The sequence below is a fragment of the Myotis daubentonii genome, chromosome 12, assembly GCF_963259705.1.
Source record: "Myotis daubentonii chromosome 12, mMyoDau2.1, whole genome shotgun sequence".
Classification (NCBI taxonomy): domain Eukaryota; kingdom Metazoa; phylum Chordata; class Mammalia; order Chiroptera; family Vespertilionidae; genus Myotis; species Myotis daubentonii.
In genome coordinates, this window is record NC_081851.1 from 15,839,388 (window position 1) to 15,862,926 (window position 23,539).

General features: G+C 56.3%; 1 protein-coding gene across 1 annotated transcript in view; it reads left to right on the forward strand.

Annotated features, from left to right (window-relative positions):
* The first annotated feature begins 1,423 nt into the window (after positions 1–1,423).
* Positions 1,424–23,539, forward strand: part of LOC132213913 (protein Daple-like) — a 48,093-nt gene continuing 25,977 nt past the window's right edge. Inside the window, 14 exon segments of the mRNA XM_059660793.1 lie at positions 1,424–1,507; positions 2,526–2,666; positions 3,109–3,227; positions 3,925–4,006; positions 4,320–4,356; positions 4,359–4,468; positions 6,147–6,200; positions 9,552–9,692; positions 10,337–10,455; positions 13,227–13,365; positions 18,006–18,143; positions 19,691–19,876; positions 19,928–20,152; positions 20,644–20,885. Coding sequence (XP_059516776.1) covers positions 1,424–1,507; positions 2,526–2,666; positions 3,109–3,227; positions 3,925–4,006; positions 4,320–4,356; positions 4,359–4,468; positions 6,147–6,200; positions 9,552–9,692; positions 10,337–10,455; positions 13,227–13,365; positions 18,006–18,143; positions 19,691–19,876; positions 19,928–20,152; positions 20,644–20,885 — 1,817 coding nt within the window.

Genomic DNA, 23,539 nt, shown 5'->3' on the forward strand with positions numbered 1-23,539 from the left:
TCTCTGAAACCTTGGCCCTGAAATTTGGAAGCAGAGAGTTTAAAATTTTAGTATCCAGTTAATATCTCATTGGCATAAGCTCATATAATCAACCGTTATTCAAATCCTGATTTGCATAATCATTAAAGAAATTTATCAAGAATCTCTAAGTTATATGTAATGTGCTGTGTTCTCAGTTCAGGTAACTACATTTATAAATTTGTTTCCCATTTCGGTCACATTTTGTTTTGCATTATTTTAAATCTCATCATGCTTCTCACAAATGAAGGCTGTTAGACTTTTGGTAGGTTTTATAAGAGGAATTGATTTAGGTGAGTATGAAAAAATAACACCTGTAGGTGGGCTTTTTTTTTCATTTTTGTTCTTTGACTTTAGGGAATTTGTAATATTTATTGGATCTGGGTAGTTACTAAAAATGCTAACTGGTACTTTGTCCCCCCTCTATCATAAGTCCAAAGATTTCATTTACTTAAAAAATTAAATTTATTTTAAATCAAAATAAAATTTTTAGTTAACCAAAATAAAACGATTACTAGTTTAGAAAGTAATTAAAACACTTCTAGTTTATTGATTGACAACCTAGATGTTTAAATTTGTTCTGACATACCTGCATATCTGTTCTCTAAATGTCTTTCTTGCATGTGCTAGTTTAATGCTCCTTGCACAGAAAGCTATGCACAGGCTCTTTTTGTTAAAATATTTCCCAAATACGCAGCTTTATTTTGTTCATTTTTCTTTCCTCTAAATTACTTACTAGTTAATATTCTATCAAATCGTTTTGTAGGCAGCTAATTGGTGGGTTTAGGTGTTGTAATGTATGAACTACCAACTGGAGGGTCTCCGTTCACTGTGATGGGAAAGAGAACTCCCAAGCTGAGCTACTAGGTCAGACTTAACAAAATAAAACGAATGGTTACTTCAAAGGAACTGATCAAATTTCTGCAATTTGGCTGATGGAAAAAATAATTAAAAATGGAGATTGGCAAAATTATGTTGAAGTGGTTAATTTACATTTATAAGTACATAGGATGTAGACATAGACCTTTTATATTTCCTCATATTTTATGTGCCCAGAATGATTTTAAATTTCACAGGGAGTGTGTCATAATTTTTGTGTATTCCAAAGCACTTAGCATTGGCCGGGAGCTGCCACAGCTTCTGACCCAGCTGTGTTCCCTGCTAGAGCCCTTTGGAATATGGGTCCTAGAGCTGTTAGGAATACACGCTCAAGAGCCGTTTAGAATTTGGGGAAAAGAGCCTTTTTCGAATGTGGAGCAAATAGCAGTTTAGAATGTGGTGCAAACAGCAGTTTAGAATGTGGGGTGATGAGCCATTTGGAATGTGGGGCGAGTAGCCGTTGGCACTGCTTGGCGCAGAGCTGGTGGGCTCAGAGACGGTGGGCCCAGAGCCTGTGTGCATAGCGATGGACGGTGGACACAGCCTCATGATGGACGTTACTGTACGAGAGCTCATGGAGCTCTTTCTGCAGAGCACGCTGGTGGCTGGGGTGAGTGCACCTGCCTCCCTGTCCCATTGCGGGTGCCCTGGCTCCTCTCCCGCCCCCCTGGGGTCTCCACAGACCCCACCCTCCTGGACACTAGCAGTCCTGGGACTCAGGGGTCTTCACAGGTTTCCAAACTGGGGGCGGGGGTCCTGGCCTGGGAACCTGAGGGGTTTCCTACTCTGGAGCCCATGCACCAGGTGCAGGACCCCCTGGCGCTTCCAGCCCTGGACTGAGATGAGTTCACTGCTCCTGCCAGGGGGCTAGGCTGCGGGTCCAGGCTCTAGATGGTTTCGCTCAGTGGTTTAGAGTGTTGGATTGCCGACCAAAGGGTCACAGGTTTGATTCCCCGTCAAGGGCATGTCCCTGGGTTGAAGGAGGTGATGTCGGCAGGTGGAGGAGAGGCTGCCCAGTGAGGATGAGGCCATGGGCCTGCGCTCACACCCGGCAGAAAGGGGAACCAGGTGGTCCTGTGTGGCCAGTGGGGATGAGATACAGGCTCTCCTGAGAAGTATTTCAGGTTATGAATGGTTTCCTCAAAATATAAGATTGTCATGGACCCAACCTTCTGACATAATCGCTCTGATATTTTGCCATCTTCGCGTTAGATTTTATTTGCAGAATAAGATGCCATCCCTCCTGACCCTCCCCTTCCAAGGCTTACCCTCTTTGTGTGACACATGGGTGGTGTGCGACTGAAATCCCTGGGACAGTTGAGGGAGCTCCCACACTGGGAGGAGTGCTGTCTGGTGGGAAGTCAGTGTCCTCCTCGAGCTAGTGTGACAGCAGCAGTGGTGTGTGAGGAAAGAGCTGGGCTGCAGACTGTGGCTGCACTTGCTGAGGAGCCTGCCCGCCCCCACAGGAACTTGGTGGCTGAGGGTTAATAATGTCAGTGAGGTGGGTCAGCTGTGGGAGAGTGGGCCTAGGTCCCAGGGGGCGTGGCCTTGGGAGGTGGGTGCTCTCGGGGACCCCAGCGCTGCTCCCTGCCCGACCTCTGCAGCACCTTACCCTTGTGTGCCCTCAGGTGACCCGCCACCAGGAGACCCTGTTTAACTTGCAGAGGTTGGAGGTCCCAGACATGGCCCTGGAGGAGCTGGAGTCTCTCTCCAGCAACATGACCTGTCGCCTCAGGAGGCTCTTAATTGAGCAAGACAGTTACAGGGAGGTGTGTTTGCATTTGCGGGTGGCTCAACAGCCTGGGGGACAGTGGGGAGGGGCCTGGGTCCGGGGCCCTAGTTATGGCCGCGCTCCTCATCCTGACTTCCCCTCAAGCTTGCGCACTGTCTGTCCTCCTGGCCCATTTCCGAGGGGGCAGGGTGTGGGCACTTTCCCTGCAGGGCACAGTCCCCTGAGACAACTGTGTGAGCTCAGAGGTTGAGCTTGGGGAGCCTGCTCCATTCCCTCGGCCCTTCTTTCTCACTAAATATATCCTCGCTTCTTAAAAACTCCCCACTTTCTCCTGCCTCCCTCCTGGCTTTGCAGTCTCGGCTGCCATCTTCTCTTTTACTTTCTTCCGTCTTTTGGTCATTCTTCACCACGTTCTAGTGCGGGCACTGTGCCGGGCACAGGAGCACGCCGGTGAGACCCCTCTGTCTGCCCTGCTGTAGCTGGTCATGACCCTGACCCAGGAGTGGAACACCAGCAGCCGCCCCAGCGAGGACACGCAGCCCCTGGCCGTGGAGCTGGCGGACACCAAGGCCACGCTGCGCGGCGTCAGGCAGGAGCTGTGAGTCCCCCAGTGACCCGGTCTTTCTGCTCTTGTGCCCTGTGTCACCTGCGTTGCTCACACATGTGGTTCACTGCCATGTGGTGCAGCAAAAGGGGCAGCTCTCACAGTGCCCTGGGGTGACGGGGCTCTGCTGTGAGCTGGGTCCCTGTTGGGCCCTGGGCTAGCCCGCTCCCTCCCCTCCCCGGGCCTGCACAGCAGGGTTCTGCTGGGCCTGTAGGGCTCCGTCCAGTCCAGACCTGTCAGACTCAGAGCAGCAGCCTGCCGCTCAGCCTCGGGCCCAGTGTGGGTGCTCTTGGCTGGAGGGAGGATGTGTCTCTCCCATCCCGTCCGGTGGGCCTGCTCCCCCTTTCCTGCAGCTGGTGATGGCACCATGCCCACTTCCTGGGAAGCTGCCCCCTTCACCTCCCTGCCAGGGGGCCTCCCTGCCTGCCTGACTGTGGAGGGAGCAGTGGCTCTGGGGGCTCCTTCCCTGTCTGCACCTCAGAGGAAAGCTCAGGTCTGTGGTGTAGTCTGAGCGCTGCAGTGACAACTTAAAGCTCACCTTGGACTCCAGAGCGTTATTGCAGCCCCACGTGCAGACGCCCTCCTCACTCCTAGAAGCCAGGACCCCCTCCTTCCCCGCTGTGGTCTCCCAGGTGGTGGGCTTTCCGGGTGCTTCTGAGGAGCCCTCACCACGTGTTCTCATCGCCCGCAGGGAGGAGAAGACGAAGCAGCTGGCAGACGCCAGGCATCAGTTGTACCAGCTGGTGCTGGAGCTGCAGGAGGCCCGGCACAATGTGAGCAGGAGGCCTATCCTGTGGGCCGGGGGTGAGGGGCTGGGACGCCCCAGTCACCGGGACCCCAGGTCCAGGAACGTGACCTGGGACACCTCTCCCTCCCGCTCAAAGCAGCGCTGCCTGAGAGCCAGCTGTCCTGGGAGCTTCTGGGGAGTGACATGCTGCAGTGACAGCATGTGGGGCCCCCACACAGGGGCCTGCACATGGACCAGCTTGGCCGCCCCTGGCTTCTCCTGGGGCTGCAGGGACTTGGGCCTTTCCCCAGCCCCGAGGGTGCTCTGAGCCAGGTCCCCTGCCTTTGCCCACCTCCCAGAACATGGAGTTGGCAGCCAGCGCCCAGGCTGCTCCTGCCCCCTCCCTGAGCTGGACTCCCTGAGGGAGAAGGTGAGGCGCGTGGAGAGGCTGGAGATGGAGGCGATGGGCCTCAGGCAGAAGGAGAAAGACATAGACTTCTATGCAGCCGCATGGAAGTGACCCCAGCAGGGTCAGGCGGCCCGCGGGCACTTGTTTCCTGGTAGAGGGGAGAGGGGCCATGATGCCTCCCCAGTTGGCCCTCTCCCTGCACTGCAGACTGTCTGCCAGTCCCCTGGGCTCCCTCTGGTAGTGGAAGGAATAGGATTGGGATTGTGGCTGAAAGGCCCTGATTCTTCTAGGACTTTCCCTTCTCCTCCTTCATGCTATAGTGATGACTTTCTATTCACTGATCTTTTTCTTTAAGACTCCTTGTAATCTCTATGGCTAAATCTTACCAGGACTGTTTCCTCATCTATAAAACAGAGATAACTGTACTAGTCTGTGAGGTTTATACAATGAAAGAGGTAAAATACCTGGTATTTGGGCAAGTCCCATATGAAGCTCTCCGTGGTGTAGCCTACTCAGATCCCGAGGTTATGGGCCTGTTCAGGGGAGGGTGTCAGGGCTGAGGGGGGATGGAGACCAAGACCCAGGCAGGGTTACTGATGCTCTGACCATGCACCCAGCTGCCTCATGTGAGCAGTGGGTTCAGGACCCTCTCTTCCAGTCTTGTTTGCTCCTCCCACCTACTCAAGGGAATGGTTGTTCCCGCAGGAATGTTGGTGGCTCACTGCTCTGCCCCCTGGGGAGAAGGCACCCTGGGTGCTATGCTCAAGCAGCCTGGCCCAGGACGGGTGGGGGTGGGAGGCCAGCTCTCGGCTTTGTCCTGGAAATGGTCCCCTGGCCATACTGGTGATGAAGGGCATCAATCTGCAGCACAGACAGGTGTGGGGCACGGGCACCCTCACTCACAGGTAGGAGGGTTGCGGAAGGTCATGTGCAAGCTTCCCCAGGCTGCCGCCTCCGCAGCCTCGTGCACACGGGGAACCTAAGGCAGGCCCACATCTCAGCCAACACTCTGCCCCGTGGATGGGGGTGGGTTTCAGGGCTCAGCCTCTGTCTCCGTGTCTTTTCCGGGCCTGTCCAAGCAGCCTCGCTCAGTCATGCAGACACAGTGACTGAAGGCCTGTGTGGCGCCAAGTCCTGCGCCAGGAGCAGGGGATCTAACACAAAGCGAGACTCACTCCTGGCACTGGGGAGCTTCTGGGCTTTTGCAGGGTTTCCTGTGGGAACCCCTGTTCCGTGTTCTCAAGGTGCGTGCCTCTGGATAACAGCAGCAACATTTTTAATATCCTATTTAATAAGAGCCTAATATGCAAATTGTCCTCTTGGATGGGAGTTCCACAGGGAGGCCAGGAGTCCGACTGCTTGCTATGACATGTGCTGACCACCAGGGGACGGCATGGAACATTGCTGGCATTGGCAATGCGCTGGGACCTCTTGCTGGCTACCCAGGAGCGGGGGTGACGGGGATGGAAGTGCTGTAAGAATGCGAGCTCGTTCTCACTCCCCCTGCAACCCTCCCCCAGGACGCCAGGGCTCGCCCGCCAGGGAAGCCCCTGAGCTCAGGTGCTGGGTGCCCAGGAGGAGCCCACCCTGCACCCGCACAACCTCTTTAAGGTGAGCCAGGCCACAGCAGCCAGGACCACAGGGGCCTGTGGGGCTCCTGGTGGGTTCGAGCAGGAGCTGGTCTGCAAGGCCGGCCAGGAGAGAGCGTGCTGCCCGCCGTGCTTCCGGGGGACACCACTGGGTGGACCAGAGGCCTACACTGCTCTCCGGCCCACAGTGTCTGGCCTTGCTCACCACATCTCTGTATGGAGACTTGGGCACCATGACTCAGGTATGGGGGGGAAGGGGGTGCATAGGGGCCAGGGGCCCAGAGGTCAGCTGTGACCTGCCCTTCCACACCAGGCGCTCACACTTCGATCTCCAGCCAGGCCTAGGGACCAACCCAGCAGGAATTTCATGCACCGGGCCTCTAGTCAATTAATCATTTTGCTGTGAAACTAGTAATGCCTTACACTTTCCATTAGTAAATGAATTACAAGAGAAATAGAGAGGTCCATGGAGACCAGGCCACATAGAGGATGAGTCACACTGTTCTCCAAGGCCCGTGTGCCAGGGCCCAGGGAGCAGCGAAGACAGAGCTTGCACCCACATGCTTACATCACAGTGGTGCCAACAGCCCTGCAGGCTGTGCAGAGCCTCCAGTCAGCCCTGCTGGGCCAGGTTTCCTGTGTGCAGCTCGAGCCCCTGAGGGCAGGGGCAGGGCCTGTCTGACTGCATGCCTGGGCCTGGCACACACAAGTCACTTGGTAGTGACCTCACAGGCCAAGTAAAAACACATCTCAGCATGAAAAGACTTGCAACCTGGGGAGAAGGACGGAGGAATCAGAGGTGTTGTCTCCTTCGGACGGTGACAGTGTCGGGTGTGATGGGCAGCAGAGCAGAGAGCCAAACACGACTGTCACGTGGACACCCACCACTTGGGGCCCTCCTATGGGTGTAGGGGGAGCCACAGACGGCCCGGGTGGCCGTCCAGTGTCGCCACTGAGAAACATAAAAGGGGAAGGTGTCAGTGCCACAACCTGAGGAGACAGGCCTGGGCGCCCCTAGGCACAGCTGGGAAGTGGGGGTGCACCAGGGGATCCTTGACTTCCGTCTGCAAACACTCATCCCACCTCTGCTGCCAGGGCCCGGGGTGGAGGACAGAGGCAGAGAGAGAGTGCCTGGAAGGTCCCGCTGGTCCCATGCTTTGTCCTTGGCTGAAATCCCCGCTTCCAGAGCGCAGACGTGCGGGTGCCTTGAGGGTCCTGAGCAGCTGAGGGGCAGCTGGGCCTGTCTCTGCCCCTCAGAGAGGGATAGGCACTGAGCTTCCTGGGCAGGTCTTGCTCCCAGAGGCGGCGGAGGCTCCGCAGGGGAGTCCCAGCTCTCACTCCACTTGCTGGGTGTGGAGCAAGCCTTGTCCCCATCCATCACAGAAGAGGTGGTCGAGGCACCTCTGAGCCCCTCGTGCCCTGGCACCGGGTGGCGTCGATAGGAACACGTTTCTAGTGAGCTTATAACGTGACGTTCTGTCCACAGATGGGGCCCCTGGATCCGATCGTGCAGGGAGGGGCAGGGCGGGTGGTGGCAAGGCAGGTAGGAGCTGGGTTTAAGATCGGGCCCCGGGGCAGGTGGTCTCACACTCTCTGCCTCCTCCAGGCCCAGCCTTTGCCACTTTAGGACTTGGGCACAGCTTCTCGGGGTCTGGTCTCTCACTTCTGCGGTGGTGGGGTGTGCAAAGCAGGTTTAGATGTTTCTGCTGCCTGATACATGGGGAAGGCTGACACCCCCAGAAAACTGAGGCCCATTGGAAGAATAGCTGTAAATCATTTCGTCCCATGCTGTACTCTGCTTCTGGACACTTGTCCATCCTGCCTTTCCCCAGGTCCTTCAGGGCCCAACTCACATGGCACCTCTGACACCCCCTCATGGTATGATTCAGCTGACAAGTGTCTTTGAACACTTCTGGGGGCCCCATGCGAAGAGGAGTGGCATAGTCCTGCCCTGCAGGAATAGCCTTGCGGGGGGCGGGCTCACAGGCCAGTTCAGTGTTGCCTCATAGTGGGCACTCTGGGTGCCCAGCATCTGACTCAGTGGGTGGGATAGAGTGGAGTTGAAGTCCTCAGAGTGGGCAATTCCGGCTGGGTTTTGAAGGCTGAGTAGGAGTTGGTTGTAAGGATGACTGAGAGGCTGTGCTATGGGATCCTTCAGGGCCTGAGAATATGGTGAGACTGGTAAGTACTGGTGGGTAGACACAAGATGAGAATTCTGGGGGCAGTGGCCAAGAGGGGAGAGATGGGCCTCCTTCCTGTAGAAGCCCCTCCATGAGCTCTGACTCACAGCTCTGATAGTGGTTGGGGCTCCTTACCCACGCGGGCTCCTTAAGGATAAGGTGCAAGGCTGCTGAGGGCAGTGAAGAAACAGGACTGGACCTCTCCTGCCTGAATACAAGCCCAGCTTAACCCCTGGCTGGCTTTGTGACTTGGGGTTCATTCCTTAATTGACCCAAGTCAGCCTCTTCGTGTGTAGGAAGGGACTGTCCCTGCCTCCCTCTGGGGGCTGTTGTGAAGAGTGAATGTGGCAGAGACAGAGAGCACCTAGTGCAGGGCCAGGAACAGGCAGGAAGGGGGCTGCGAGGTTAAGCCAGAGTCACTGGCCAAACCCTTCCAGCTGCCAGGCTTTGACCAGAACCGTGTCCACTGGTGGTAGGTGCACGGTTTCCCCTCTACCGAGAATACGGGGTTCTGGCCCGTGCGGGGAAATGAACACGTGATGGATAAGCAGGAGCTACTGGCCCGCTCCCAGGTGTTAGAACCAGTGAGTGGGGCAAGCCTTGGAAAACAGCCCGCCAAGAGAAATGGGCATGTCCCCGTGGATGCGTGCTTGCAGACTCTGAGTGCATTCAGGGGAGACTCAGTCGCCCTGAGACTGAGTGGCGCAGGGAGGGCTTGTGGGGGTGGGGCGGGACCAGAGATGAGGGGGATGAGCTGAACAGCTCCCCGGTGTGTGCTGGGCACTGGGACAGGAGTGAGTGCAGTGGACGCCTCCCGTGAGGTTGCCTGTAGGGGCCCCACCATTGTGTTCCACCCCCAGCATGTGCCTGGCACACAGAGGCCATAGTACTGATTTGCTTGTTGTGTCTTACAGACCCTCATTGCCGGGAAACTGCCCAGAGCTGTTGTTTCTCTAAGAGTAGGTGTGTGACATGTTCAAATAGGACCTGCTATTGAACAAAAGCTCCTCTGAATTTTGTTCCATGACCCAGATCAGTGGAGTGACTGAGAGAGGCCTAGACTCGGCCCTCAAAGCCAGGACAGACTCTCAGCCCCACCCCTTCCTTGTTTAAGAAAGTGGCTCAGCCACATCCCACACCTGTCAGCAGGTGCACGCATCCAACCACGGAGGCTGTACATGTCAGACACTCTCACAGTGTTCCCTTCCCGAATTTAAATAGTGTCTTGCTGCGGGGACTTTTCCATCTGGCCTGGCCTAATGGAGAAGGGCAGGGGCTCAAAAGTGGAGACAGAGCTTCCCATGGCAGCAGGGTCATCCCTAGGTTGTTGGTTTGGGCCCAGTGACTGGAAGAACTGTTGTCATGATCAGGGGCCTTAACCTGATGGCTCTCATGTGTGTTCTTGCTGACCAGGTGCCGACTGGAGACGATTATTTTTCCATGGACACTGAGAGCTATCTCCAGGACCATTGGATTTGGTATTGGATTGATAAGCTATTCGAGCGGGAGGAGGAGAATGTGCAGCTGAAATCGAGGCTGCACCACCTCCAATTGGTAGGACAAGCTGTGGTCACCACGTGTAGCAGAGATGGGGGCAGTTTTAGGTTCATGTTGTGCCCTTCTCTGATGTTCAGCTACTGGGTTGGTGCTGCTGCCAACACAGTGACGCTCTGAGGGCGGAGAGTCGCTTGCTAAGCTCAGTGGCTTGAGTGGGCACCACTGAAGCCTCCAACACAGAGAGGGCCTGATGCTATGTTGCTTTCCTGTGAGGATGGAGGGGTTGGGCCTCTGTTGCAAAAAAGGGTCTCCCTGGCGTTTATGATGTGGGTTGAGCTGTGATGTGCGAGTCCCTACGGCCTTTCCAAGGCATTAGGCCTGCTAAGGGGCCACAGAGCTGCCGTCACCATAGCACTTGCTCTAAAGCCCTGCGCTGTACGTCACTTTGTTCAGACACCCCTCAGAGACCTCGGGTGTCTTCATCCCCTAGGTCACTGGGTCAGCATACCTTTTAGTGGCTGTAAGTCTCACCGCTGGGCCATGTACTGGAGTCATTTCTGTGCCGCTGTGTTTTTGGAATTGAGCAGGGGCATGGAGGCCCTTCATCCTGAGGGAATGAGGACAGATGCACAGGGGCCGGGGCTTTTCCAGAGCGTGCCCCAGTCCACATCCTCACCCCCCACCCCCACTTCCTGCACTAGGCCCGGGACACAGACCAGAAATGCCTTGAGGAGCTGCGGGAAGAGATCATGGCCCTCAAGACTGCACAAGGGCAGAGTGTGGAGGAGTCCGCCCACCTGCACTGGGAGCTGGAGCAGCTGTCAGAGGGTAAGCAGCAGCCCCTGGTGGCTGAGAGCCAGCCTGGCTGTGGATTCTCTCTTACCCAGGGAGCTGAGCCCTTGGCTCTGAAACTCATGTGTCAGCCCTTCCTCTACCCAAGTAAATAGGGTTTTATTGAAGGGCCATTTGGAACTGTGTCATTGCAATTCTCCCCAAGAACATGAAGGGCCTGGCCACCTTGAGTCAGGCCGCGAAATGCGAAGGAAGTGCTGCCAGTTTTCTCAGCTTCCATTCAGCCAGTGCCAGGAGCTTCCAGGTGACAGCACGCTGATGCCCAGGGGGGTCTTCGATCTGTCCAGGGGAGGAGTGGAAGCTCGGGATGCAGGAGGCGTCCCCAGTGGTCACTCGCCTCCATGATAGTTGTACCCAGGGCATGGTTTCCTCCGTTGATTTCATCATCGGACAGATGGGTATGGTCTGCTCTCCGTCTTCCTGGGCTGGGGCTGCTCAGTGGCTGCTGTTCAGGGGACCCAGGCCTCTTCCACTCCCTCTGGTGTTGGCCCCCTCCCAGCCCCCAGAGGAGGTGAGGGGGTGGCCAGGAAACGTGGGTGTGGTGGCCGGCAGTGCAGCAGGAGCCTCAGCACCCGGCAAACAACAAGCCAGTTCCTGTGTCCAATAATAGCACACGTGCACCTGAGAGTGCAGGTTAGGGTTTGCTTAGAGCTCTGCAGAGCCAGGAGGGCCTTAGGCTGGTTTGGGGAGGGGCTGCTTTTTCAATTCTGAGCAACATTCCTCAGCGTCATGGAAAGGCTGTTGAAAGCAGCTGGGTATTCCTTCTCTTCAAGGCGTCCCATCCACTCCAAACCTAAAATCAGTTCACTGAACTGCGAGTCTGTGTGAGAAGTTAGTTCTTTCCGTGGTTTGGTGTCTCCCCAGTCCTGGGAACCCAGGCTCTGGGAGTTCAGGTTCCTGGGGAGCACACTGCCCCCTGGTGGGACACAGAAGTGGTGCCAGCTGGCAGGGCCTGGCTCAGACCAGATGTGCTTGTTAGAGACCAAGGTGGCTGATGGGGTTGGAAAGCCTCCCTGATCCAGATGCTCAGTGCAGCTTGTGAGGCCTTTCACTGACTGACTTCTTCTTCGTGTTCCCAACTCCTACTGCTCAGCTGGCAGCTCACGAACAAAGCGTGAACGTACTTTGTGTGGTTGGGGTGGTGGCTTCTTGAGTCAGAAAGGCCTGGTTTAAAGTCCTGGCTCCTCTACTTGTTAGCCAGGTGACCTCTTCTGCACCTCAGTTTTCTTATCTGAAAAATGGGGGTAATGAAGCTGCCTCACAGGATTGCTATGGGTATTTTGTGAGAGGAGGCAGTGAAGCATTAGGCTGTGCCTGGCCCACGGGGCGCCAACAAAGGATGGCTGTTCTTCTCGCCCTTGTCTTATCCAAAGATACCCATTGCTCTGCTTCTTGGGGTGCTCGTGAGCAGCCCTACTAGCAGTACAGTGTGATAAGGCTCCCAGAGCTGAGTGTGTGTCCTGGAGGGACAGGCGAGGGAACAACCCTGACCCCTCAGACAGTCATGTTTTCCTCCTGAACAAGCCCCGGGACTTTCCCAAAGTCACACACCTGCTGGCGGCAGGGAGGGGCCGCGAACTCCCATTCTTCTCAGGTCTGTGCTCCCTTTCTGTTCCAATGCTGTTTAAAAGCAAAGGAGGACATTGCCTTTTTCTACCTTATGTTTTCATCTCACTTAGAATTGTAAAAGCAATTTGGATACACTGTCTCATTCTCTTTCAATGCAACTGTGAAAGTACAAAATGAAATCTCTGACTGAAGGACCTTACCCAGAGATGGCGAGTACTGGGCATATGCGCCCCATAGCCTCTTCCACCCACAGACATGCGGTCAATGATCGTGTCCCCGCTACACCCTCGGCTGAGCCACCTGGATTCCCACTACTGTAGGGAGCCGATATAGGGTTAAGCCTCGGACTGACCTGTTGGTAAAGTCACAAACAATTCCCAGCTTAGAGGGCACAGTCCTCTTAGCATAATTAGGCTTGACCTTATAACACTCCCTCGATCTTATCTGGGAAGCTAATGGGCTGAGAAAGTGCAGGAAGTATAACCATGGTGTAAACAAGTGAAACTCACAAGAACAAAAACAAGTGAAACTCACAAGAACAGTGTAACTTTGGAAACCACTACCTTGTTTACCTCTCACTATAAAATAAAGGCTCAGCTTGCCTTGGGATCTCTCTCTCTGTGGCCTCAGCCAGGCACAGGGAAGATCCACGGAGACTAAGGAAAGCTAGAGAGTTCTGAACGCTGTCTCTGTAAAACATTCTTCACCGACTCCGTCCACACCTTTGGGAACCGCTGGACCGCTGGGGCTGGACCCCAGCACACCACTCTGAGTCTGGCACAGAGAGCTCACTCTCTTTGCCATCTCCGTTAGTCTCTGAAATCCTTGGCTTGACGGTCAGGTTAAAATGTGGCAGAAAGTGGTGCCAGCAATTCCACTGTCTTGAACGTTTGCATTGGCTTCTCTCTACCATCACCTGCTTTCTTCTTAAGCTCTGCTTGCTCCCCTAACAAACTCAGCTGAGCCAGCAGAGGGGCCATAACCGCCCGAGGAACCCTCAGGTGCAGACAGCAACAGCACCCTGGGAAAAAGGAAGGGCACCCAGCTGACCATCCCAGACCCTCAAGCCTAGGGCTCAGGGTGATGGCCGTCTCAGGGCCGGGGGCAGAGAGCAGAATCTGAGGCCCCTGGAATATGGGCTCTGACTCCACTTTGCTCTTCAGCCTCCAGCTGCTTCCTGAAGCTGGACAAGGAGAAGCAGAGCCTCCAGGACACCATCCAGGGGCTGTGCGACGCCTCCCTGGCCATGCAGGAGACCAGCCTCCAGCGCCGGGAGCTGGAGAAGGAGAACCAGCAGCTCAGAAAGCAGGTACCCGTGGGTGGTGTCCAGAACATACAGGCATGAAAGTGGCCAGGGGGAGCACCCAGGTGTCGGTGAGCATGCACAGTTGGGGGACAGGCAAAGTCCAGTGCAGCCACTGTTATGGTAGGGGGACAGGAGGCCTCCTGGAGAGGCGTCAAGAGGCAGCATGAGGAGTCCCTGCAGCAGTGAGACCGCACACGATGGACCTCTGTGTGCCTCGTTGCCCTCATCTGTGAAATGGGGTTAGCGATGCACCCACCAGTAGGTGTGGTGAGGATGGTGTGAGTTAGTGCAGGCAGAGGGTCCAGCCCGTGGTGAGTGCCTCATGGAAGGAGAGCAGCGCCCTGTTAGAAACCATCAGGCGGGCCCGGGAGAGAAGCAGCGATGGAAGACTCGCTCCCGTGTGGAGACCATGGATGGGCCGTTTCAGGGTTTGGCTGCTGGTGACAGGAGCGCAGTGCCCACTCTCTCCTTTCGGTCGAGGGGATGAGGGAGAGGAGATGGCTGGACTGCATTGCCTTTCTGGACAAACCAGGTCTTCCCAGTAGCACAGTAGAACAGACATCTGGGAGGACAGACAGGCTTACCAGCCAGGTTCATCCTACAGTTACCAGGACCCCATTCACATGTCAAGAAGGGCCCTGAGAGGCTAGCAACAGCCTCCCTGTGCTGGTCATTCTGGGTCAGAGGGCCTCAGTCCATGTAGCCAACACGGGTGACACAGCTGCGTCACGGGCTCTGAGCACACCTTGACAGGTGCCCGGATTCCGGGTGAGGAAGGCGCAAGGTCACTCTTGCTTGCTGACCACCTGGCAGGACTGGTGCTTTCAGGTGTCTGGTGTCTGTCCCGACCGGCCCAGGGGTCCTGCCAGCATCATTTGCTGAGGCTGCCCTGGCAATGGAAGGGACGTGGGCTGCAGACAGGAGACCTGGGTGCCGCTGGTCACAGCTCTGCTGGAACTTCATCTCTGGGTGAGGCTGGGACCGCCCCTCCTCCTGTGCAGTGGTTTCTCCAGGCCTCTCGTGGGGCTTCCGAGTTTCCGTGACTCACGCTTCTAGTCCTTTGAGGCTTCGTGCGCCTAGCAGCAGAGCAGCGGCCAAGCAGCGTGTCCTCTCCCTGGGGGCCCGGAGGAAGGCCCTCCTCGTACCGCGTCACTCTGTGCAGCGCAGCTCAGGGAAAGCCACCAGACAGCCTGGGTTTTAGATTCATGTGGGCGGGAACAGTGAATGTCTCTGTAAATGGCAGCTCAACCTCTGCCAGATAGAAAGGCTTGACCTTTAGAAAGATGAGAACCTCCAACGGGGCGGGTCCTCAGGGGTGAGCTGCAGAGGCCTGCGCTGTAGCCTCTGGCCCAGCTCCCGGCAGGGCTGAGAAATGATCTCTGATGCTTCTCCTGCCCTCGGCGTCCACTCCGGTCCCTCCTCCGCACACACAGGACAGGTGGGGGCTGCTGCCTCCCCACATGACTCCTTAGCCCTGTCTCTCGGGTCCCATCCCCACTTCCTCTCCTGATCAGTTCCCTGTAGGATCCCAGGGCAGTCCTGCCACAGCCCTCAGAGACCTGTCTTGGCTCTGAGCCCCTGGTGGGAGGGAGGGGCCACAGTTCCCAGACTAGCACTGTCCCTTGTTTGCTGCCAGGAGCCCTGCGAAGGCGGCCCTTCTGCTCTCCTCCCTGTCCTGCTCAGCCCGCTGGGGCCTGGCTGCATCATGGGTCCTCCTTAATGTTGGATCGATGGTGCATCTGGGCCATCAGCTAAAAACCACAGGGGACGTGGCCTGACATTGACCTCCCTGGAGCCAGGACAGGCCCATCTTGGACACGTCCAGACAACGTGGCCCTCTGGGAGGTGTCTGAGAAGAAGGGACCAGGGTCAGCCAGGACAGGCGGCTTGGAGTCCCAGGCCCCCGGTGCCAGCTCGGCTCTCCCACCACCCAGTGTCGCCCAGGATGTAGGCTCCCTTCGGTCTGTGTAAACCTTAGTTCCCGAAGTTCACGTCCTTCCCTGTAACTCATGACCTTTCTGTGGACCTTAGAGAGGGTGCGCCCCCCACCCTCACTTGGCACTGACATCCTCAGACTGCATTCCTCTTAGGAAGAGGGCAGCCCTTTGGGGCCTATCGTGGGAACACAAGCGCAGCACAGGGGCTGATGGCAGGCCCCTGGCACCCGCGTGCTCTGGGGACCTGGAGCCTCCACACAGGAGCCCGCGGCCCAAGCCTGGTGCTTTGAGGAAGACAGGAAACCATCTCAGCCCAGTGAGCTCTCAGAGTGGTTCTCAAACTTCCTAATGCCGCGACCCTTTAATACAGCTCCTCATGTTGTGGTGACCCCCAACCATAAAATCATGTTCATTGCTACTTCATAACTGTAGTTCTTCTACTGTTATGAATCGTAATGTAAATATCTGATATGCAGGATGTATTTTCATTGTGCGCGACCCACAGGTTGAGAACCGCTGCCCTAGGGGAAGGGAGGGCCTTCAGGGAAGGACAGGAGTGAGAGTTCCAATTCCAAGACAAACAGAAGCAGAGAAAGATGGGGGTGTCCAGCGGGTGGGGGGTGCTGGGGGGGCATGGGGCAATCACAGCTTCAGACAAGAAGCAGCCATACCAGATATGCAAAGGTTGGACCTAACATTCCTTTCACTGGGACAGATGGGGGGCAGCAGGGAGAAAGATTAACAGTAAGACAGGGAGGGGGGTGAACAAGGCAGGAGGTTGGGGGGCACACACCCCAGGCCCCTTCTGAGAGAGCAGGCCTGGGGTCGGCCCACTGTGGTGCATTTGGCTCTGCCGCATCCTCACTGTGGGGCTCTGGGCAGATCACTGGACTCCCTGGGCTGGTGTCCTTCTCTGAATGAGGGGGATTGACAGCTGTGCAGGGCCTTCCCCCTCAGGGCCAGCTCCAGAGCAGGCGCTGCCATCAGGGCAGATGCCTGCTTCCTGCTGAGCCCAGACCTGGTGCTAGGAAGTGAGGCAGCGATCAGGAAGGAGAAGAAAGGTGTTCTCACTTGTGAGAAAGACTCAGACACATAGCTCCTTGCAGCGCCTTTTGCTGTTGACCCTGGCTGGGTGGGACTGCCCCGTCCTCAGGTCCCCATGTTGGGGCAGAGGGCTGGGTGTGCCCACAGGGTGCTGTGAGGGCACGGATATGAGCCCCACTGTGCCTGGCCCTCCCCCTCATGGGGAAGAAGCTCCTTGCCTGATACTTCCTAGGAGTCTGGAGACGGTGCCCAGACCTGTGAGATAAAGGCAGGGCGGCCTCGGCCCAGGAAAAGTAGGCAAAGCTGGCATTAGAGCAGCGATCCTTCCAGGAGTTTGTCAACCTGCCTGTACCAGGCCACCCCCAGCCCGGTGAATGGAGCCGGCTCTCGGTCCTGCTGCTCACTGGGTTGCAGGGTGTCTGAAGGTCCTGCCCCCAGAGGTTCTAGTCAGTGGCCTGAGGTCTCAGGTGTCTAAAAGCTCTGAGAGCCACATGATCTGGATCGTGGGGCTCCTCTGTTTTAGCTTTAGAGCCATCATCCCAAACCAGCATCAGGGTCAAAAGTCAAATGCAGGCTCTTGGGCCCCAGCCCAGAATGACCATGTCAGAAGCTCTGAGGGTGGGAGGGGCCTGGCGCTCTCAGGAGGGGTCAGCTCTTGTTGTACCTGCCCCCTGCCAGGTGTGAGCTGAGCATGTCACCCTGACAGAAGCTGGCGCCCATGCCTGCTGCTTTCTGGCACTGTCAGTTAAGGACACCTGCTCACAGTCACATCGTTAGCAGGGAATGACCCTCTTCCCGTCCCCTGTGGTCATGAGTTTGTTGTCAGTGGGAAGGGACAGCAGCACGGGCCTCGCCTTGGAGTCGCACCTCAGGGCCCACCCTGAGTCTGAATCTGCATCCATCACGGTGTTCAGGTGTCAGGCACAGTGTGTGAGACGTGCGGGTCCAGGCAGTTCATGTTCAGGGAGTGGGCACTGGTGGTTCCCGCAGAAGAGCTCCCTGTCAGGCCGCTGATTGGGCAGTCGTCCAGGCAGGACGGAGCTGGTGTGGCCTGGGAAGCAGTGGGGTGTGGAGGGGGAGCCACATGGGGAATGAGGACAGGCCTTGGTGGTCCATTTACTTGGAGGGGAGAGGAGGGAGAGAGATAGCAGAGGACCCCTCAGAGCATCTGGATGAATAGGAATGTCACCAACTGGGTGAAGTCCCTGTAGGACATCCAGTGGTGGCTGCTGGCCCCAGGAATGTGGCCTGACCCTCAGGACAGTAGTGGACACGGCCTAAGACGGAAGCATTGAGAGTGAGCAGTGGAAAGCTGGGAGGGAAGTTGACCGATGGGTGTCCATGGCCTTTTTCTCTACCATGAGCTGGAAGTGTACACCATGGGCTGAGAGGTGATGGTCCAGGGTATGGGGAGCTCACTGCACAACTAGGCCTGACCTGGGCAGTGGCTCAGGGACGCCACCCAGGAGCCAGGCTTCTCCGTTCCTGCTCTGCAGCCTTGGCAGTGGCTGATGTACCTCCCCAGGAAGTGGGCAAGAAGGTTTCCCTTAAGAAAAGGCCTGATAAAGTGTTCCGTGGGGCTGACAGGTTTCGGGTTTGCTTTAAAACACAGTTCACTCCCTGAAATGGACTTTTGCATGGGCTGGGTCTTTGGCTCCGCAGATTGAAGACTGGCAAGTCCAGATGGAAAGAGAAAAGCAGACAAGCCGGGATCTGGCGACTCTCTGTGAGGAGCTGGTGGAGGAGAGAGAACAGCTGCTCCGTGACATTGAGACCCTGAAGGCTGAGGAAGCCCAGGAGGTAGGCCCTCCAGCGCCATGCCTCCCCTGGCGCCCCTGCCTGCAAGAGGGAGAGTCCAGGACCATAGGCTGTCCTGGGAATCCAGCAGTGATTCCCGGGTTACCAGTCTCTTCCCTCAGCTGCAGCTCACACCAGCAATTCCAGCCACAGCAGGGGCGCGGGGACAGATATTGCTTCCCAGGGACACTGGCAATCTTTTTGTTTTTTCAATCTATTTTTTATTTATTTCAGAGGGGAAGGGAGAAGGAGAGAGGGATAAAAACATCAATGATGAGAGAGAATCATTGATCGGCTGCCTCCTGCATGCCACCTACTGGGATTGAACCAGCAACCTGAACATGTGCCCTGACCGGTAATCGAATCGTGACCTCCTGGTTCATAGGTTGATGCTCAAGCATTGACCCACACTGGCTGGAGATCACTGGCCATCTTGTTTATGATTGTCATGACTTGGGGGAGGAGAGGGGAGGTGCTCCTGGCTGTGCTCCAGGCTGTGGTGGGAGAGGCCAGAATGCTGCTAAATGTCTTGCAGCTCATGGGACAGCCCGTAAGACAAAGATACCCCTTCAAATGTCCAGCTTCACACTCAGAGCCCTGGATAACCTCCAGGGTTGACCTGCCTCACCCCACAGGAAGTCCTAGGGTAGGCAGCCCAGTGCTGGGGCAGCGGCTCAGGGACGCCACCCAGAAACCAGGCTTCTCTCTTCCTGCTCTGCCAGTCTTGGCAGTGGCTGTTGTACCTCACCAAGAAGTGGGCAGGAAGAATGTGGAGTGTGAAGAGACAGAGGGAAGGCCTCCCGGGATCCTCTGTGGACATCTCATTGGCCACACCTGACACATGACTAACCCTAGCTTCAAGGGAGGCTGGGTATCAGGTACCTGAGTTCTTCAGCCTTTCTAGTATTGCAGAAAAGGGGCTTGGGGAGGTGCTGTGTAGACTTAAGAGGCATGCATCTACTCTCCCCCAATATGGCTTCCAGTCTAGGAGGTGGAACGACAGGTGACTTGAGACGTGTGCTATTGAGGGAATATACGTGGGTCCAGGGAGAGTCTTATTAGGTGGAGGACATTTAGAATCATGGTGCAGGGCTTCCCTGAGGAGCTGTCAATCACACTGAGCCCTGGAGGATGAGAAGGAGCCAGTGATGCTGGAGGCCGCGGGTGGAGGCAGGTGAGCATTCACAGTAGAGGGAAGATCATGTGCAATGTCTGCAGGGGAGAGTGGCGTGAGGGGCGGCCACAGAGGTGGGCGGTCAGCTCTCGAGCCACTCTGAACCAGGGTAAAAAGCACCAAGGAAATCACTTTCATTGTTTTAAGAGAAGATGTGTTTTTTGTTTCTAAGTCATTTGGCTTCTGTGAAAGTGTTTAGACTGGAACTGTCTGGGTGGGGATCTCCGTGCCTTCACCTTCTGTCCATATCAGGCCTTTGGGAAACGTTAGGACGTCCTTTGGGTCCATGATGAAATGGGCATTCCAGGCCTACACTTTAGGTCTCCAATTTGGACCGAAATCACGTCTGTGTCATTTCCATTGTGTTTTCCTGCAGTTCAAGGATCTTAAACAACTGGTGCGTTCACTGCGGGATAGTTCACAGACCAGCAGCAAGGCCCGCATGAAGGGCCAGAAGACTGAGAAAAAAGTGCTCCTCCAGACGGTGACGGACACCAAAAGGAAAGTGACCATGATGGAGTGGGAGCGGCGGCAGCTGTGCCGGGACCTGGAGCAGGTGAAGGCGCAGGCGGTGCAGGCACAGGAGCTGGAGCACAGGAAGATGCGGGTGAAGGAGCACGTGGTGCGGACACAGAAGCTGGAGCAGGAGCTGCATCGCCTGCAGGAGGAGATCGAGAAGCTGGCCATGGAGGTCAGCGCCCTGACGACGGCCCCTCAGAAGGTCCACGCCCTCGAGCGGGAGAGCCCGGACCTGTTGCTGGAGAACCAGAGGCTGCAGATGTCTCTGGACACCCTGCAGCCCGAGGGCCTGGAGCAGGACAAGCAGCTGGACACCAGGGTAATTCTGGCCTCAGAATGAGTTAGGACGGATTCCTCCCGGTCAACTTTCTGGTGGTTTGAATGCAGTTGGATGGGTGTTGTGTAAATATCGGAGAAATGGGTTGGTAGTGCTGTTCAGGTTCTCTATATCCTTACTGATTTTCCATGCACTTTTCAAAGTGGCCAGAGAGGGTACCCAAGGAGCTTATCCAGAGAAAGGGCACAAATTGCCAAGAAAGGTCACATGTGCAGAGAGGGGCCCAGGACTAAGCTTAGGCCCATGGGGCAGTCCGTTTCTGCCGTGGGCCTTCCCAGAGCAGCTCCTTGAGTGCAGGGAGAACTGTCCTCAGCACGGCTGGGTGCTGCCTCTCCTGAGGGTGCTGCTATTTTGGTGTCGACACTTGACCTGCTCTTGGCCCCTCACTCCGTGTGGGGACGTGGGGATCCGGAGTCTGTGGTCCCCCTGGGCCTGCACTTGGTGAGGCATCATCCCCTTCTCCCTCCCGGCAGGTGGAAAATTCCACTCTGAGCTCCCAGAGCGCCTCGCTCACTGCGCTCACAGAGCAGAACACGCAGCTCCAGCACCAGCAGCTGGCGGCAGCCCACAAGGCCCTGCAGCAGGAACACGCGTGCCTGGGCGCGCTCCACGAGCGCCTGACTAGGGAGCACGAGGCCCTTCTGGACAAGTACCGCCGCCAGAAGACACTGCTGAGTCGGACCCTGAAGCTGGAGAGCAAGGCTCTCAGTGACAGGTGGGTACCTGCGGCTGGGGGTGACGGACAGGCTCCCCGGGCTCCTGTCCCCCTTCACTCTGGCCCCTCATGTTTCCTCTGGTCCCCCTGCTTCACAGTGAAGAGAAGTAAATCCACCTTCACTCTCAGCGATGTGGAGTTGGTGTGGCTGGAGACTGAGGGGCAGGAGGGTCCCCCAGGGGAGAAGGGTGTGCCCAGTAATCCCGGCTCAGGGAAACCAGGTGTCAGCATTGGGGTCCCAGCTCCTGGGGGATTCCTACCCCCTCTTCCTTTCCTCTCCAAACCAAGGACCAGGAGGAGAAGTCACCACAGCTGCCAATTTTCAGGGGTGTGCCTTATCTAGCTCCCCAGGCCTTTTCCCTGTCCAAGTCTCAAAGTCTGCACTTCTGATTTTCTTTTTTTACTTTTAATTTTGGAAAGTTTTGAATATATGGACGTATACAGACTAGTATAGTGAAAACCCCGTGTTCCCCTCACCTGCAGCAGCATTATCAGTACCCTGCCATTCTCATGTCACCTTTACCTCTGACTCTCCATATACCTTTTTAAGGTAAAATTGATGTACCTTAAATGCATAAATCTTAACTTTGCACTTTTTCAAAATCAGGGCTTTGTGTGCATGTTGTCAGCCAACTTCGTCTGAGCTCCTGCCAGGCAGATCCCTGATTGCAATGGCCCCAGCAGGTGCACCGGGACCCAGAGCCTGGTGGAAGTGAGATGTACAGACGACTCCAATGTGGTGGGGAGAGAGAGGGAGAGATGCACTAAAGAGAGGCTCTCCCACACTTGGAGCAGCCCAGGAGGGAGCTGTCCACTTCCTGTGCTTGTGAGTTGTCCCTGCTGAGTAATTCTCTTGCCTCTGCCTCAGCAAGATGCTAGGCAAAGGCTGGGGCTCCCTGGGAGCAGCTGAGGTGCAGGGATTTGGCATCACAGGGACCAGGAGGGCACTGAGCCTGCAGAGCCTGCAGAGGGCGCCTGCTGCTGCATGAACTTGGGGGAGATGACATACATTTACACACTCACCCAGTGCTTCCTGTGGACTCTCCCCAGAGCCTTCCACCCCTTTCTCCACCCAGATGCCCATCCTTCGGGGGTGCCGAGATGTCTGCTCCTATCAGACTCTCGTTTCTTCCAGCCAGAATGAGCATCTTCTGCCTCTTGGCATCTCCATCTCTGCCTCCTCCGCACCCATCCTGTGTTCACGAGATGCTTAGTGAGCACCCACTGGGCGCCTCGTGCTGTCTAACATGGTTTGAATGCACCCAGCTGACTACTGATGGGAGCCTCCGGTGGTGCCCACCTCTCACCAGGTGCTGCGGGCCCTCCCCTCAATGATAACCATGTGGATATATTCTTATGGCTGTTAACATGGGAAGGTTTGTACAGGTGGCATTTGACTGGTCTGAGGGAGGAGTTCATTGCTCTGCCTATGACTCCTTGCTTGGTGGACCTACTGTGTGATTCAGTGGTTTTTGCTGGTTGGACAGATAGCTGGAGGCCCTTGGTGTGTCTGCAGCAGGGCTGCAGGTTAGAGGTGGAGGTGCCTGGAACACAGGCCGGGGGCTCTGTATTCATTTCACCTGACACTTGACAGAGACACTCGCTCCTTCCTTCCCCTGGTGCACATGCACTGGGTGTCAAGCCTCGTACCCGGGATTCAGTGGGGAGAAGCACTCGCAGTTTCTGCCCTGCAGGAGGGTGGTTACTGATGGTTGCGATATGCTTGATCCTGTGCTTTTCCAAGACACAACAGGGAAGCAGGAGGTGGGGACCCTAATGGTCCATAGCCCTGTTTGTCAAACCTGGATGAGAAAGATCGCCGCCCTGAAAGCCCAGCAGAGCCATCACCCCCACCTTCCATTTCCCATGTCTGGGCAGCCTCCACTTGTGGCTAAAGGCCACAGGAAGGAATGTTTGTCTTCCAACAGCCGACCAAGCAGGTGTGTGTGTGTCTGAGTCTGCACAAGTCTTGGCTCCAGGCAGATGGTACAAGTACAGCTGATATGGGGTGGGCTTGGATGGAGGGCTGCAGGCAGGGGCTGAAACCCTGGAACTTGGGTGGACTCTGTCAGCCTGTCTCTGGGTGTGGACACCTCAGGAAGGGGGTCTGGAAAGGGTTTTGCCTGCCTGGGGAAGATTGAAAGGTGATGACTCAGTCTCCAACTAGGACCTGGGGAGGCCCCTGAGTCACCTGAACAGGGAAGGTTCCTGCAGGAGGAGGAATGGCCTGGGGCTGGTCAGGGGCTCCCTCTTGTGCTCTGCTGCCCTCCGGAGAGGCTGTGTGGGACCCTCTGCAGACTGAGACAGGAAGGAAATAAAAGCCCGAGCTGAGGGGGAGGCTGTGGGAGAGCAAGGGCAAGGGCTGGACTGGGGGTGCCTTGAGGAGCCATGAGGGGGTGAAGTTGCCCATGATGGCTGCTTGGGCCCCACCAGGCAAGACTCTGGCCCCCAAGCTGCCTGGATCAGAGCAAGAAGAGTCGTGTTCCTGAGCTGGGGCGGAGGGCTCACCCAGGGCCCATTGAGGGGGATCAGCTGTTATGGGCGGTGGAATTCTGCTGTGTTTGCAGTGGTTTCTTTGAGAAGGGCGTGGAGTTCATAAAACAGTGGTTTTGTTCCCAGTGGGATGAAGGAGGGAGGCTGCTTTGACAGGGACT